Source organism: Sylvia atricapilla, chromosome 10, assembly GCF_009819655.1.
Source record: "Sylvia atricapilla isolate bSylAtr1 chromosome 10, bSylAtr1.pri, whole genome shotgun sequence".
NCBI lineage: Eukaryota > Metazoa > Chordata > Aves > Passeriformes > Sylviidae > Sylvia > Sylvia atricapilla.
This window is the reverse complement of record NC_089149.1, coordinates 6738397-6755761: the sequence shown is the minus strand read 5'-3', so window position 1 is coordinate 6755761 and position 17365 is coordinate 6738397. Positions and strand designations below refer to the sequence as shown.

At 46.4% G+C, this 17365-nt stretch overlaps 1 protein-coding gene across 12 annotated transcripts in view; it reads left to right on the top strand.

Moving 5' to 3' along the window:
• Positions 1 to 3861: 3861 nt before the first annotated feature.
• The window catches only part of ZMAT3 (zinc finger matrin-type 3), a 31688-nt gene continuing 18184 nt past the window's right edge, over positions 3862 to 17365 (top strand). For 3 of the 12 annotated variants that reach the window (XR_010744360.1, XM_066325776.1, XM_066325775.1), the window contains exons 1-6: positions 5883 to 5974; positions 9659 to 9984; positions 11426 to 11545; positions 13261 to 13427; positions 13540 to 13640; positions 14644 to 14864. Coding sequence is in view for 7 of the 12 variants with exons in the window: in XM_066325776.1 (XP_066181873.1) it covers positions 9715 to 9984; positions 11426 to 11545; positions 13261 to 13427; positions 13540 to 13640; positions 14644 to 14855 (870 nt within the window). In the remaining 5 variants the exon portion in view is untranslated. Of the gene's footprint in view, positions 4256 to 5882; positions 5975 to 6000; positions 6164 to 6701; positions 7672 to 8094; positions 9125 to 9658; positions 9985 to 11425; positions 11546 to 13260; positions 13428 to 13539; positions 13641 to 14643; positions 17058 to 17365 lie in introns of those variants that run through there. The other 9 variants (XR_010744359.1, XR_010744358.1, XM_066325774.1 and 6 more) reach the window with 8 other exon arrangements.

Sequence of the window (17365 nt, the reverse complement as noted above, 5' to 3'; positions counted from 1 at the left end):
ACACAATTGACCAAGTGCTTTTATCCCATTTTGCTGGCTTTAAGAACACTGGAAATAGAGAACGAGTGATGATGTCCACTGTCCCTCACATTTCTTCTTTGAAATAGACAGGCTTCCTAGGCTGCCTTGCACAAAATTGTTCCCAGAATTAACCAGAAAAATACTTTTCTAGAGTTCAAGTGTAGACACATGCCATATAAAACAACATATGTGCTGCAAAATCATTAAGTATTGCTTAGACTGAGAAGTCAGACCCAGAATTACATGAAAACGCCTCTTTTTCTTCTTTAAACCAGTTTAATTCCCTCTACCCCCTAGCTGGGCTTGGTTTTGTGCTGGATTTTTTGTTTGTTTACTTGACTGATTGATTTCATAGGTTTTGTTTGTTTGTATTTTGTTAAAATTAATACTATACTGCAAGAGAAAAAAAAAAAACCAAACCCAAGCAGTTAATACTCAGAGTAGTATTTCTGGTTAATTTAACACTTCATTAACTATTCAAAAATAGATCTGTAGAACAAATTCAGTTGGGAGGAACCTCTAGAGCTTATCTTGACCAACTTCGTAATCAAAACAAATCACATACATTTGTTGTCCAATTAAATATAGAGAGAAACAAATGTATTCTCTCCACTGCTCCCATCTGGATTAGGATACTACAAAGAGATAACTGTAACAGAATTCTTTGCCATGACACATTCAACTTCAAGAGCAAAAAGAAAATTCCCATCCAGTTTTAGCGCAAATATTTTTTGTGGTCTCTTCTAGTCATGGCTACAGACAGGCATCACCCCCTCGGAGCAGCTGGATGTCTGGCTTCTCAAAAGGATGAGACAAAACTCCCACAAGCATGGAATGCAATGCATAAAAAGTTGCGAAAACCCCAAACCTTAGCCCACATCTGTTCTCCAGTTAGCCAAAGTGCAAACTCTTATCTTTTCCCTGCAAGTGCTCCCCCCCCTACTCCATCACACACACACAGAAAAATGCAGATATGGCCCACTTTCTCCTCAGTGGAGAGGATTTACTAGATCTCACATATTTTTCAGTAATTACAAACCAGTAAGTAGTAAGATAAAACTTAGTTTTATAATAGTATTTAAAGACTAAACTAGAAAGACGAGTTTTTCAGTATTATTTTTGTCCAGTTATAAATAACACAATCAGTTTCTGCATTAGTGTTGAAGCTAAAAGAAAGTATCTTAGCTTCCCCTCACCCAAACACAACACTCCTCAAATATCCTATTAACTACAATTTTGATAACCTTCATTAAAAGTACTCAACTAGGCAAAGCAAAGCTACATTATACCAATCTAGAGTTGCTATTATTTCTTGTGTGATTTGGAGCATCATGTATCATCATCCCAATTTCCTCTTGCCCCCAAGAGGCAAAACCAAGAGCAACAATCTTCCATTTGAAACTCAGTGAAATTTGCCAGGTGGTCAGGGTATTCCTGACACCCGGAGAATCTGCACCAGAAATCTCAGAGATTTCATAGTGTGTTGACCTTTTATGTACAAAACACAAGAAAGCAGTTTTTGCAGACTGCATGTCAGCCTTAGGCTTGTTGTCTAATCATTTCTGGATTGTTTTGACTCAGAAAGAAATTAAACTTACGATGATCATCAAGGTTGTTCCAAGTTGTAATACACATGAGCAGGCCATTGAAAAGCACACCACACACACGAAAATCCGAGGATCTGTGGATGAGGAAGTCCATTCCTTATGCCACAGCACCTTTTAAAGGTGTGCTTTTCTTCCAGTGACTGCAAACCTCCTGTGAGGTGACTTAGCTGGTTTTGTGAGATGGCATGAGGGTAAAGCATGAACTCCTTGCTGGTTGCAGAAATTCATATTCTAAAGCTTTGGGCAACTTAAAAAAAAAAAAAAAAGAAGAATTATCCAGGAAAAAGTATCCTCCATTTGCTCACAGAAAGCAGAAATAGCCTGATTATCAGAGAAACAGTTAACTAAGTATTGAACCATTTTACGACTTCCAATAAAGCACAATTGCTTTGTAAACAAATCAGCTACACCCCCTTTCCCAAAGAATACTCCAGAAAGAAAGAAAAGAAAGGAAAAAAAACCAAACCAAAACCCCAAAAAAACCAAAAAACATACCCCCTAAAAAAGAAACAAAACCCCAAAAAAACCCCTCTCAGAGCCATCATTCCGGCAGTAAATGCAACAACAAACAGAATACACTTGTCATTGATACAGAATGACAATTTGGAGCAGCCAATTAAAGCACTTTGGCATGGGTTTGTAGCCAGGAACTCGCCTGTCCTGAAAAAAACACAAAACACTGTCTCCAGGTTGCTAAGAATGGCACCAAGTTAACACCTAGGAAATGCAGGGTATCTCACCAGTCAAATTCCAACTGCAGCTCTGGAGCTGCTGCATTTATTGTCCTAATGAAAAAGTGGAATATTTCACGGATCCCATAGGAATTGTGTGGTTTCATAAATTCCTCTGGGAACATTGTGAGCTTGGTTGATGTGTGGTTTCCTTACATCAGCTAAAATATGCTTCTAAATAAGTAACAACTCTGAAAGAAGTTTTCCAATGGTCCTCCTTGAGAATGAAGTTATTTATTATGAAGCTTTAAGTTCACATGGGGCTTTATTTTAGAACAGCTTATCCAGTCAGTTCCTCATAGCAGACACACTATTAAATCCCCTCACCCTGAGGACTGGAATATTCCTAGGAACTAACAAAGTTTACACACAAGAAGTGGACTTTGATTATTACATTGCATTATAGACTTGCAGCCTGGAATCAACAAGTATGAGTACGCCTCTATAAACTAACTGTGAGGTGCAAGAAACCAAAGAATGACTCAGATCACGATGGGAAAGTTTCTAACTTTACCCAGCGTGATAAATTTGAATGCCTGGGAGCAGGGATGTGAAGGTATAAACAACCAACAGAACAGAATAGATTTTTTTCTATTAGGTTCTACAAAATCTAGACTCAGAACCCAATTTACCACTCCTTTATAAGTCTGCTGCATAATTAAATTGATAAAAACATCATACTCCCTACCTTCTATTTTCAAAGTATATATACTTGTCTCCTGTTTGTTATGAACAGGCACTGCTTATAAAGTAACCTTTGTTCAATCAGATCCTCAGTCAAAAAGAAAAGAAATACAGATTAAAAAAATATTAAAGTTGAACACACATCCACCATAACTACAGAAGTAATTGGCCTGATATCTTAATAACTTCAGGAATACTTTAAACATATACTGAATACTGAATTCTGAAACAGGAATACTGAAAACAGCCACAAAACCCGCAAAGAAAAGCAAACAGGCAGTTTCTGTTAGTTTGGCCAAAGTTGTGCTAATACAGAGTCTCCCAGAAAACACACAAATACTGGTAAGAAAGAGCAGTTTCATCTCTAACATCAGTACAAACCGATCTCCGGGCGGCACAAACCAGGGAAGATTTCCCCGGTAGCAGGGATGAGACACTGCTGCTGTCAGCCGAGCGCATCTGGAAGCAGGAGCTTGTGTGGAGCCGGGATGGCACACACACTGCCATCGGGAGAGGCTCTGCTCCCCGCGGCATCACCCTCCCCATGCCCAGCACCGCCGGAGCACACACAGCAAACCGCTCCGCTCCAGGGGTGGAGGCACCCACTCTGGAAAACAACAAGCCGCTATTCTTCCTCCTCTCCCGGCTCGCGTCCCCGCCACAGGCCGAGCGCGGTTTGCGGCGGGGCTCTCCCGGCCGGGCCCCACGGCCCCTCAGCCCCGGGCCGGCGGAGCCCCTCAGCGAGCGGCGCCCCGGGAGCGGCCCCTCGCTCCGCCGCCTCACACACTCACCGCCCGCCGCGGCCTCCCCGGGCCGGCCGTGCCCCGCGCCCGCCGCCTCCCGCCGCTGCGGCCGCCCCGCTCGCCTCGGCCGGTGCCTGTGCCCCGGGCGCGGGCGGCAGCGGCGCCGGCAGCCGCTCCCCGACAGCCGCCGCCTCCCGCACGGGAATAACAGGAAGGGAGCGGGGCTGACCCCGGATGGGGAAGGCACCGCCCGCCGGAACGGGAACCGCGGCGGGGGGAGGCGGGCGCGGGGCCCGCGGCGCCGGGGAGCGTGCTGCGGAATCGCCCGGCCTTGCCCCGGTTGTTGCCCCAAAGTCACCGACAGCCCCGTGCCCTGCACATCGCAGCGTGTCTGACCCGAGTCTTGATCCTTTTCCCGCTTGGATCACCCGGTTTCTTTACAATCGGCTGCCGCTGGCATCGAGTCGCTGTACGTGAGTCCGGTGTTCCGTTGAAAGAGCGGCCCGCCGAGCGAAGGGCCGTACAAATTAGAAGTCGAAAAGAAATAACATTGTAAATACGCACTCCCGAGTGGTGTGGGTTTTCAGGGTGTGAAATGAGAGCTGCGGTACCTCGGTGAGAGCCAACAAGATGCAACAAGTGAGGGTGGCACTGAGGTGGTGATAGGGAGGAGGGACAGGGATAACGTGGGTTATTAATTGTTAGGGCGTTCTGGCAAATCGCTCTATTGTCAAGGGATACTTATCCTTTCATCAAGGGAGATGGCATAAGCAAGTTTTGGAGCCAGGTGTGAACATGGCGAGGGCGTTGGTGAATTCTCTTACGTGGAATAGTTCTCCAAGCCCCAGGGTCTAGCATGGCACCACATTCGCAGCCGTGGCCAGGCTGAGAGGCTGCGGGTAGCGCTGCAGTAGGTGGGAGCAGCAGCCGTGCAGGGCATGGCAGAACCACCCAGCAAACACAGGGCAGAGCAGGCTCTGTGAGCACTCCTGCTCTTAAACTGCCCCTTTGATGCTTCTGTTCCGCATCCCCACGGCTCCTCATTCCGACCTGCAGCATCGTTCCCAAAGGGAGCCTACAACACAGACGGGGACTTTTTACAAGTGATAGAACAAAGGGGAATGGCTTTAAACTGATAGAGGCCCGATTTAGAACAGGTATTAGGAGGAAATTCTTGACTGTGAGGGTGGCACAGGTTGCCCAGAGAAGCTGTGGCTGCCCCATCCCTGGAGTGTCCAAGGCCGGGTTGGAGCAACCTGGGCTAGTGGAAGGTGTCCCTGCCCATGGCAGGGGAGTTGGAATGAGATGATCTTTAAGGGGCCTTCCAACCCAAACTGTTTTATGATTCTATGAATCGAGTAAATGGATTTTTTTAAAAGATCTAACAAAAATTCGTAACAATCAATGTGTCTAACCAATGGATTGCCAAGTGGGTTGGCTGATGGCTGCTACTGTAAAATCTGGGTGATGGTTTCAGCCTGTTGTGACTTCTCAGCACTTTCCTGTTCCAACAAAAGGGGAGAAAAAAATCAACAGAAACTCCATATGCTTTGAAACAGGGTGGCCCAACCACGCGGGGTGAGGCCTTGGTGGCTCGAGGGGAAATCATTACTCATTTTGGCTACGAGCAGCATGAATAAGAAGATGTTTATATATGCAAATCAGGTTCATTGTAACGTCTGCTGTGGGAAAAAAAAAAATATATATATATTAAAAAAAAAAAGAAGAAGAAAAGAGTAAATGCCCTCGTACAGAACCAGGGGTCAGGACTGAAGACTGGAGCGGTCCCGGAGGGTGTTTTCCCCGGCGATACCCAGCGGCCGGTGCTGCGGGGCGGTTCGGAGCGGCCCGGCCCCGCCCCGGCGGCCCCGCCCCTCCCCGGCCCCGCCCCGGCCCCGGCCCCGGCCCCGCCCCGGCCCCGCCCCGGCCCCGCCCACGCTCCGGCACGGCCCCGCCCCGGCGGCACGGCACAGCCCTGACCCGCCCCCGCCCTCACCCGGCCCCGGCGGCACAGCCCCGCCCCGGCCCCGCCCCGGCGGCACGGCACAGCCCCGGCCCCGGCGGCACAGCCCCGCCCCGGCCCCTCCCCGGCGGCACGGCACAGCCCTGACCCGCCCCCGCCGCCGTCACTTCCCGCAGCTGAGTGCGAGCCCAGCCCGGGCCCGGCCCTGCGAGCCCCGGCTCCGCGGTAGGTGCGGGTGTGCGGGGGGTATGGCAGCGCTGGGGCCGCGGGGAGCCGGCGGGTCTCACCCGCTGCCGCCGCGTTCCGAGCCACTCGGGAGATGCGGATTCCTGCATCCCTCTCTCGGCTGTGGTCTGTGCCTTCCCGGAATGGTGCGGCGGTGCTGTGAGGTTGCGGTGATTCCCAGGCAGGAAGGTAGCAGGGCTTGTGGGTTTTTTTTTTTTTTTTTTCAGCTGCTCTCCATCCCCCGGCGTGCGAGGCAAGCGGCTTTGCAGGAATGCCTGCGAGGAGTCGGGATTTACACCCCGGGTTCTGACCCCCCCCGTTTGACGTAAGGGATGGTTCTGAGTTGCTAAATGTGTCTCCTCATCAGCGGAGGGTCAATGCACCTTAGGGAAGAGCTGTGCATGATGTGTGTTTGTTTGGTGCTGCTTCCAGTCCCTGCAGCGTTATAAAACAACTTGCCTTTCAGGGTGAAGGGTGTAGGCCCAGTCCGTGGCCAAAGGAAACTTTCTGGCACATTTACGGTAAGGAATGTCCATGTATCGATAGACAAGTGAACATGAGAAGAAACGCTTCCTGTCTTGAAGACAGAGCAGTGAAACTCACGGCTTGTTCACCATTTCTATGGCTTTCATCTCTGTTGTTAGTTGCTTCAGCTGCATTAAAAACCACAATTCTGGTAGGAAGACATGGATTTGTCACTGTCGTTTATTCTTTTCAGCAAGGAAAGTCACGCCATGCCTTCCCCATCCTTAGCCCTGAGGCCATGCCAGCTCCTTTCCCAGCACTGCTGTCAGCTGGGGAGGTTGCTCCCCTTTACCTGGGCAGTGCCAGGCTGTGGCACTCGGGGCTGGATCTGCTCCTGCACTGCTGCCCTTGGGATGCCCCAAATGAAAGGAGGGAGAAGGGCTCTGCACCTGTCCCCCTTTCACCCACTCAAGGACAAGTGGCATGGGATGGAAGTGTGTCCTGGCATGTCAGAGGAGGCATGGCTGAGCTCTGAGAGGTGCTGTCCTGAGGCAGAACGGCTCCTCAGCTCACCCTGGAGAGCTGCAGCTCCTTACCCTGCCTTGGGCTGTGCAGATTGGGGCTCCTGGTGATGGAGGTACATTGTTCCTCTGCTGTGTCGTAGGGGAAAGATTTTACAGCTTCTCATGTGAAGGGAAAGCAGGAGTTAAAAATGTCCTTTTTCCTTCTCCTGAGCAAGGTAGCTGTAACAACTAGCAGTGGAGGATTAAGTAGATCTGTAAATAAGCTGAATTTCAGTGGTTTTTTTTCCTTATAAATAATACCAGTAAGAGAGAAATGAACATAACCTGAGCAATTTCGGTGATTAAAGATCACTGTCAAAGGACAATCAGAATTACATATATTGCATAAGCCAGATCAAGAAGTCTTACTATTGAAATTGCTCATGCAGCTTTAATTTTATCTTCAGACCACTGCTTACTTTAGGAAACACTAAACGACCTTAAAGATTTTCTAAGAATATTACATTATACCTTTTCCCCTGTAGATACAGATCCTGTAAGCACTGTGTCCTCTTGTATATGACAAATCCGATTTGTGACAGTTGCAAGAAAATGTGATGCAACAAACGCTCATGCAAAATTAAGCAGATGAATCTCAACTGCCATTTACTGTACATCTCTTTATGTGGCTTTATGAAGTATTTGGCTATAATTTACTCTCATTTTAAGGTAAGAGGCCCGTGTAATAAAACTCTGAATTTAGCTGGCATGCTTACCTGCTTGCATAGTTTAAATAAACTGCCTTGATAGACTTGTATTGTGAATATGGACTTGTTCCATCTCTAGATCCACAGAAATTAATTAGACTGTCTACAGAGTACTAGTTGAGGAAAATAAAAAGTTGTCTTCTTCTATTTAACCAGGGTGATATGTACTGAAAATAGGAGAGAGGTTAGGTAACACTACAGAATTTACACTGCTGATGGATGATTTGCAGCACTATTCCTGTGTGTCCTCTTCCTTCTTTGTGGTGAATTCCAGCTCTGAAATTTTGCAGAGCCTTGGTGGTGGAGGAGTAATATAAACATGAAAACTCATGGTGGCTCTGTTACTGCCTTAACACATTGTCCCCAAGCCAGTGCATGCTGCCCTTTTTTTAAAAAATAATTTTTTTCCTTACCTGTAGGTATTAGTCATATATGAACTGCCTCCATTCTTGCGTTAGAATAAGTTTGGGTTTGAGATAAACACTTCAGAAATGTTTTTGTCGCTTGAATGCTTTAGTCCCATTCATTCATTTAAATTACAGGTTTTTTTCATAATAGAACATAGATCTCTCTAGGAAGAGAGATTCAGAGATAATATAGTACCTAAAATTGCAGGCATCAACTGGGATTTTCCATAGCTTGAGTGTAGAAGGTATTTATCTTCAGCTAATTTTAGCAGATTGAAAATCCCGGAAGTTATCCCAGATAAATGCTATCTGCTTCTTCAGGTTCCTAAATGCCTTTGAAGTCTCTATTTTTAAAAGCAACTTGGGAACAAAATTCCTTGGTGGCATTTCATTTACTTTTCCCTAATTTTCCACAAGTGTTGTTTTAAAATGCAGATGTGTCTCATTATTTGCTTAAACAAATGAACAAAGCCGAGAGCATAAACAGGGATGGTACCAACACAGCCCTGGCTGGGAATGATCTGCAAAGGCCAAGATTATGCTTCTCTTGATCCCAGTGTGGCACTGAACAGGATTTGTTATGATAAGAAGCTAATAAGACATTAACAAAAGTAGCTGTGCCTTAATTCATAATGTGACTCCTCTGTATTATTCTAGGGATGTTCATCTGGGCTGTAGATGTGATTTATAAGCTTTAATTAAATAAATCTCTCAGAACCTCTTGTTGAAAATGTGGAGCTAGTTCTAATAACTTGAATTAACTGAGATATAATTGAATAAAGGTTAATATGAGATAAGTTCTCCATTTTGCAGAAGAAGATGTAGCTTTGAATGTTGCATTGCTTGTAGTTAATAATGGAAACGTGAAAAATAGCTCAAGGTCATTCAAGAAGACCATGGGAGAGAGCCCTTGGGAGCTGACTGTACAACAAGGTGTGCTCCAGCTCATTCCCACTCTCTCTGTTTTGTTGACTTACTGGAGAAAAGCTTTTCCTCAGGAAAACCTTTGTGAGTATTTGAGAGATAGCTGTGTTCATGTATTTTGCATTTACCTACAATACAACAAATCTCCTTTGAAATGTTTGGATTCTTTGTAAATTATCATTGCAGTAGTCCACTGTAATATTTTTTTAGGTTTTGGAGAGTGAGCTTGTCCTTGGGGCTTCCACAGGAGGGTGTGGGTAGTGGTTTTATCCTCCCACCGACACAGCTCTGTGTACTGTGCATGTTGTAGGTCCCCACCTCCTGTGGGCATGGAACAGTGGGGAGAGCGTGCTGTTGTCAGGTGCTGTGGGTGTTAGGAATCTTCACCTGCCAGGAGGGTGCCAGGGGAGCCACTTCTTATACAAGTATCTCCTAATGTGGCCCTGGTTGTCTGGGATGCTGCTGTTCCCGTGGGCAGTAGTGTTGCAAACTGACTTCATCCTGCTTGGCATTTTGAAAAGCCTGAAGTAGAGGCAGTGGAGTTACAGGAATTGCCCCTGGATCCTCAGTGTTCCTGTTCTTGTTGCTTATTTCGGCATTTGTGTCTTTCTGGTCTAGATCTGAAGAAGACTCCTCCTCCTTCAGCAGTAGCATGCCCATAGCCTTCCTGGCCAATGATTCTTCTACAGCAAGCAGGACTTCTTCCTCATCCTGAGAAGCCTTCATCCCTTCCTATGTCAGTGGCTACAAGGCCAAGAGCCAGCTCACCACTGTCCCCACCAAAGTCTCTCGGACTGGGGCCTTCCTGTCATCACACACAAGAGGAGGAACTTGCCAAGGTGGTGGAGCAGGACCCTATGCTGGAGGAACTATGTAAGCCCCTGTGCTGTAAGCTTTGCAATGTCACTCTGAACTCGGCCCAGCAAGCCCAGGCTCATTACCAGGTAAGGAGAGCAGCAGGAGGCTCAGCTTTTGGGGCTGCTGCATCTGCAGCTTGTGGAGACGTTCCTGTGCCAGCATGAGCACTGCCAGCAGCGTTGCTGTGGTAGCACAGAGGGAAGTGTGGGCTAATGCAGGAGGACTCACTCAGCTTCTTGAGGGGCTTTTGAGTGCTGCACACCAGCAGCAGCATTCAAGTTGCTCATCTGGAGCTACCTCTGCACCACCTCATGGGCTGAAACTGCTCTGTAGACATGTCTTCACTCTGCTTGGATTTGCTGGTTGTCCAGACATGCTGCAGTGCTTTCATTTAAGGTGTTGTTACTGGAGCTTTTTGCAAAGACTCTGTCCATGGAGATAGAGAAGTGGTGCCAAGGTGGCATGGGTGAAAAAGCAGACACTTGTGATTTTTCCTTTGTTTTATGCAACCTGTATTTCAAATCTACACTAGTTTAGTAAAATTGACCTTCTGGTTTCAGACATGATTTTGTGAGGCCTGGACAGGTGTTTTCTGCTGAATCCAGCTGTCCCATTAGGAAAGGGACTGTTGCCATGTGTTTCTCAGAGTCTCCTTTCTGAGGCAATGATCTTGTGTGCCTTTTATGCAAACGTTCTCATCAGCTGGATTGGCTCAGATCAAATTTATTTTGTTTGGGCTGGTCTTGACTTGTCTGAAATAGGCTAAGGACTCTTTGCATATGCTTCTTGTCTTGCATTACCCATTTTTACTACACCCTCTCTGCCTAGTGCTGTGTTTGCATGAGTATTTGAGACAGTGATTTTCTTCATCAGTGAATGCAAAAGGGTGGTTGTCCATAACCTCACGACAGCAGACACAGATTTCAGATTTACTGTTGGCCCTGAAAAAGTGGTATCCTCCTAAGGGTAGGTTGGATTTGTGTTATACTTTTAACATCTTATTTCTGCAGAATTTCTGCCATGAGGGGACAGAAGTGAATTTGTGCATAACTTACATTTGCCTTACTATGCATCCACAATGCATGTACATAGTCTCATGTTGTTTTATCAGGTTTTCAGAACACTAAAAACATGTTTTTATGTTTAATATAATGTTTTAACTCAAGCTTGGAGTCTCATGAATTCTGTGTGTGTTCAGGCTTATCAAAAAACCGCAAATCAGTTGACAGTCTTAAAACACAAAATACTTGTTTTAAGTGAAATGGAAACAGAGTGAGAAACTAATTGTAAACTTACTGAGAAAATCATCTGAAGATGAGGGCCAGTCATTCTAGGTGTTGAGCGATTTGGAGAAAGGGAGGAATGCCTGCAATCTGTTAAATTCTGAGCTGTTATTTTCTGCATGACAGCTCCTTTACCTGAGCTGCCACCTTCATGGGCACTTTCTCATTTCAGTCTCTGGATCCTTTGTCTTTCAGAGTAAGATACTATTATTAGGACAGTGATTAATCTGGGTTGTCTTTGCAGGGTAAAAACCACAGTAAGAAACTCCGGAATTACTATGCTGCCAACAGCTGTCCGGCACCTGCCAGGATGAGTAATTCTGTTGAGCCTGCCCCACCTCAGGTTGTCTCCCTTCCAACTCAGGTAAGGCATGGGAAGGGGACTGAGATCCTGCTTGCTTGTCACCTAACCCTCAGTAAGGAAAACCAGATCTCAGGCTTTGAGGATTGCCATGGGAGTTGGGAAAGAATTTTCCTTTTGATGGCCCAGGATGGTGGAAATGGCCCATTGTGAGCTGTTTGCTTTCCTTTGAAGATGCAGATATTGATCTGCCCTTGCAGCACAATGTTGGACATCAAATGTTCTATTTTTGCCTGGCAAATACTTTGATTCTTAGTTAAGTCAGATGTGCTACTGATTATAGCTGTGTAAGGGCAGGTATAAAACAGCATTGCTGGAATTGGATTTGGATGTGAGGGTGTGGTATCCACTCTGCACAATCATCCCTCTGTTGTGTGAGGGAAGCCTACATGGAAAAAGTGTTCTGGTGCTCCTACGCCCATGGCCCAGGGCTGTTAGCTAATTCCTCTTTTGTTGCTCCTTTTGAAGTGCTCATTCCTGTGTGCAGAGTGAATGGATTGTTCCTTCAGTGATCCAGATTAATTCTGTTTTGGGCACATTAGAGGCAGAAGAGATGGTTTTTGCTATCTCCTTCTATAATTCATCCCTTGGGATTGTCATGAGATGTGACAGCTAACCTGGCTTTTGCCTGTGACTGTGCAGGGAAGCACAGCTGGGCCCCAGGGATTGAAGCTGTGCCTGTCAGTCCCCACAGTGTAAGCCTGTGTTGCCTGTAGGGAAGCAGAGAGCATTTGCAGAGTGGCAGATTGTTCCGGGCCATGTAAATTGGCTTTGCAGCTCAGGGGTGTGAACTGGGATGGGGTCCAGCCTGGGGTGTGGGGATGTAGCTGCTGTACCTGCCAGGGTATCTGATGGTGTGTTTTTTAATGGAAGAAACAGCCCATGGCAAAAAAAAATACCATTCTGGGGCCGTGTGAGGGTTCACCTTGTAAGCTAGAAGTCAGAATCGTGTGTCTCTTGAGTTTGAGCAATATCAAAGGAGATGTGGAAGAATGTTGGCTTGTCAAGTGCTGCAGTGACATGGCTGCATGAATCACTGCTGCTGCACTGTTTACAAAACACTTTATCCTGGATGTTCTGTGCTGAGGAGGCATGGTTCCTGCCTGGATCACTGTCTGTGGTCTGGCTCCACAGGCAAGGTGTCCTTCATATAGCAGGAGCTACTCATGTGAGACTGGGTCCTTCCTTTGAAGTCTGTATTCAGGTGTCCTCCTACCTGAAGGTTAAGAATCAGAGGTTTGGCAGCTTTGCTACTGGGTTTTTTTCTGCTCTTGCTGTGGTCAGGGAGCTGTGTAAAGACAGGGTACTGTGCAGAGATTAGGTGGACTGTAAATAGGAGAGAGAAGCACCTCTTTATTTCAGTGGATCTTCCTCAGTGTGAAAATCACTGTTCATCAGCTCCCAGCAGTTAGGAGGAGTTAAATCCTTGCTGTGATGTAAACAAGCCTCAGTGGCTATTGCAGAGCTGATTGTTCAGATTGCTTTTCTCTCCACCTCAGGCCAGGAATTTGCAGGCTCTGCTGGAGGCTGAGGCAGGAACAATGAATTTCTTGTAAGAATACTTTGGGGAGAACTTAAGAGTGTCCTAATCCATGGGCTTTAATTCCAGCTCTCCTGCTGTCTGATGAGGACGGCAGTGGTCTCAGTCCCTGTGATTGAAATATTTCAGCGGTTTAACCTTCTTGTGTCTCACGTGCTGTCTCTCCCTTTGCTGCTAGATGGGATCCAGTAAGCCAGGTGGCCGAGTGATCTTGGCTACAGAGAATGATTACTGCAAGCTTTGTGATGCCTCATTTAGCTCTCCGGCTGTGGCACAGGCTCACTACCAAGGGAAAAACCACGCCAAGCGGCTGCGTCTTGCAGAGGCACAGAATAATTCATTCTCGTAGGTATTGTTCAACCTCATGCTCAGGCTGAAGGCGTGTGGCAGTGTCTCTGGCAGTCCTTTTTGTCAGAAAACTCTGAATTGCAGCTGTTCATGTTTGTTTAATCTGCAGAGATGCCTCAGAGCTGGGCAAACGAAGGGCGAGGAAAGAAGGGAATGAATATAAGATGATGCAGAACAGAAGAAATACGTATACGGTTCAGAACAACACAGGTAACTTGGAGCTTGCATCTATTGGTAGTAGGAATAGTAATTAATAATAAACAGACTTCTTTTTCTTCTGTTTCTGAGGTCTGTTTTAGCAGAGTCAGGTCATGAAAGGAGCTGATCCAAGCTCTGATGATCCTTCATATCTGCATCTTTTTTTTCCCAGCTGCTAAAGTTGCTTTGTTTTGTCAGCCTGCTTGTTAGTTCTTTTTCTCAGTTTGTAACTTAATTTACCATCTGCCTGTCTCTAAGGCTGCTCTAAGTGGTGACAGTTTTCCTGCTTTATTTTCTTGGCAGGTGGCCAGGTGCTTTGACTCCTGCTGTGGCACATCAACCTGTACTTGCACTCCCATGACCAGAATGAGAGAGCATGTTAGCCTCCCTCTAGGACCATCTGTTCCTAGCATAGAGTCCTTCCTCAGGTGTTAGATACTAACTTTGCCTCTTTACTATGATTTAAAGAGTGTATTATGGTCTCCAGCCAGGCATCTATTTCTCTTTTTCATTTTAAGTTGTTTTACAAGCACACATTAACTGAAATCCTGATTCCTGGTGAAGCTTGGTTTGTTTAATCGTGTCATTCTAATCACTGTTGTGTAGAAAAGATAAATCTCCTAAAGTTCTATTAAATATAATTTTGTGAGTTTTAAACTGAGGCAGCTTATTTCTAATCAAAAGACTGTTCCAGTTCTGGGATTAGACCGTTAAGAAAAAAAAAAAAAAAAAAAAAGAATTGATTAATTACTTAAATGGTTAGGTTCCTGATTTTCAATAAGACTAGGGCATTAAGCCCAGTCTACTGCTTTATAAAATTCCAAGTGCTGCCCTGTGTGCTGTAAATCTGGAAATCAGCAGAGCGGTTGTGGGGAAAGTAAGGCTTGACTCTAATCAGTTAAAGAAGCAAATCTTTGTCTGCTTCTCAATCGTTCACTGGGCTTGGGCTTTGTCACTGAGCTCCTCCAGCCCTGATTTCCTCCAGGCCAACCAGGCTTTTCTGTCCCCTCCCCAGGCCCCTACTTCAACCCGCGCTCGCGGCAGAGGATCCCCCGTGACCTGGCCATGTGTGTGACTCCCAGTGGCCAGTTCTACTGCTCCATGTGCAACGTGGGCGCCAGCGAGGAGATGGAGTTCAGGCAGCACCTGGAGAGCAAACAGCACAAGAGCAAAGTGTCCGAGCAGCGCTACAGGAGCGAGATGGAGAACCTGGGCTACGTCCAGTGACCGCCCTCGGTAGTAGTTTGCAACTAGAGCAGCTTGTCTCTCGCCTGCTGTTTGCCCACATGCCCTGCTTTGTGCTCCATTGGGTAGGAGTATGCTCTCGAGCTGTACATGTAACACCTGCAAACTTTACTGGTGTGGTTAGATTTTTTTTCTATCATAGTCGGCAGGATGACGCTGTGCAGGACATGAAGTGTTTTTGGTGTTTGTTTGCTAATTATCTAAGGCTCTTCATTGTGTTGAGTGGCAGGGAGGAACTGTGTCTTCTCCCCAGCCTTCTGCATGAGTATGCAAAGCCCAAGAAGTGCTGGGAACTTCTGTGGTTCTACCACATGGGTGGACGATGTGCAAAGCCCGCTCCCCTCTTGGCACACCACAGAGCAGTGCTCCAGAATGCCTCCCTACAGCAGACTGTATCTCTGGGCAGCTTGTAAAAGAGGGGCAGGAGTAGGGCCTGTGAATGTGTGAATTAGGTGGTGTGCTTGTCCACACTTTGCTGCTTCTGGCCCCCATTACAGTCCAGAGTAGGTTCTTTCCACATCCTTGTAGAAAGGCTGTGCATACCTCTTCTTCTTGGAGGGTCTCACCTCCTACTGCTTCCTCTGTGATGCAGATTCCATTCTGAACATCTGACATGGATTTCAGCTGATTAGCCCCATTCAGAAATACTCTTCTACTCTTGATATTGTTGCCTGAACACCTTAATATACCATGGATGTAGCTCATCTCCCTGAAGAGAGAGAGAGATGAGATCCCATTAAGCTCTGGGGATCTCAGTGGCTTAATGAAGTGAACAGGAAAGCAAACCTGCTCAGGTGAGATGTGCTATGCTCTGATTCTGCCTTAGATTGAGTCAGGTTGAGAATAGATGGAAGGAGCTGTCAGCTGTAATTTCTTTGTGTGTTGATATAGAAGAGAGCAAGAGTTGGTCTCTGGCCTGCAGTCCTTGCTCTGGAAGAACAGGGCTGCCTGGACTCTGGTAGCAGATACTGGTGTGTCTCACTTCCATACCATTCCCTGGGCAAAGCCTAATGGGGGTTTATAGAGAAAAGGTGAAACTTCTAGCTTTGAACTAGAGCTACCAGTACTGGTTGACTTCCCCCATCCCCCTTTCTTTTTCCATCTTAGGATGGGTTTTAATTCTATTCTTTGATGTAAATTTGACAGTTCTAGGGACCATCAAAAATCCAAAGTTATGTAGGATTTAAATGTCAGGGTGATGATTGTTTGAGTAACGGCTTTTTGGCCTCATGGAGGTATTCAAGAAACTTGTTAAGCAACTTTTTAGTTGTAGACAAACTCAAAAGGTGTGTGTGTTTGTTTTGATATCCTTTAGCAAAAGTAGGAAGGGGATAAAGAGCAGAAGTAGGGCTGTTGATTATTCTTCTGCTTGTTCAGGTAGGAGCTGTGATTGGAGTCCAGTTCACAGTGTCATTAAAACATGGTCACCAGTGGCAAGTGCAGCATGCAGGTGGCTTTTGCTGGACCTGATCCCCCACTGTGCTGCTGGAGCTGTGCACTGGGGTAGCTTCACTGACTTCAGTGGCAGGAGCAGAGAGAGGGTCCAGGAAGCTGTATGGCTCATCTCTCACCCCTCTGCAGGCAGCTGGAATTAGATACAGCTCCATTAGTTTCAGTAGGATTTTATTAGGAATAAATTGTACCTAGTGCATAGTGTTGAAGGTAGCTCTCCCACCTCCTTTTGTTGCCATTCTGATCCTGCCTCTTGCATTCCAGAAGGACTTTCTGCTTGCCTTAAAAAATGAAGAATGAGTAACAAAAAAATCCAGATAGTCTTTATTCATCTTCCTAGTCGACCTTCAAAAGGTTTGTTGCACTTGGCTGCTCCTCAGAAATTGAGTATTGTATTCTTCAGCTCCCTGAGTGAGCATCAGGGAGCCACACCCCCTGAATTCAGCCTTCCTAAATCCAGGCAAGGTGAGTGTTTGCAAAGTAGTTGAAAACAACCCCCTAGATCATTCCATGCTGATCCTTGTCCTGCAGATGGAGGCAGAGGAATAGGTGTCCTCATGAATGGGATTCCTTCCCTTCCTTTGTGCAAAACTCAGTCAAATGGGGTTTGTGCCCTGGAGCACGTGAGAAGGTAGAACAGGTGCCCAGGTTGTAGAGCACTCACTGAATAGTTCTGACAGCTTTTTAAGTCTGTTTCTTTCTGTGCTTTCCTGCCCCTCTGTGTAGCCATGAAGAACACTTGCCTTTCCTGCCCCTCTGTGTAGCCATGAAGAACACTTGCCTTTCCAAAATCTCTCATCAGCCTTTCCCCCTCATCATTTGTATTGACAGAAGGGCTCTGGTTTTCTCTTTGTGTCCTGTCCTTTGGTTTGCCAGTCTGACACCACTGTCCAGAGGGACAGAGGGAGTTAGATGAGCCTTACCACAGTGTGCTTCAGCACAGTGATCCCTGCATTATGGTTAAACATCCCTCTGGCTGTAAATTAAAGCGTGGCATTTCCCACAGGCTGCAATTAGTAGCAGAAAAACAACCCTTTGTG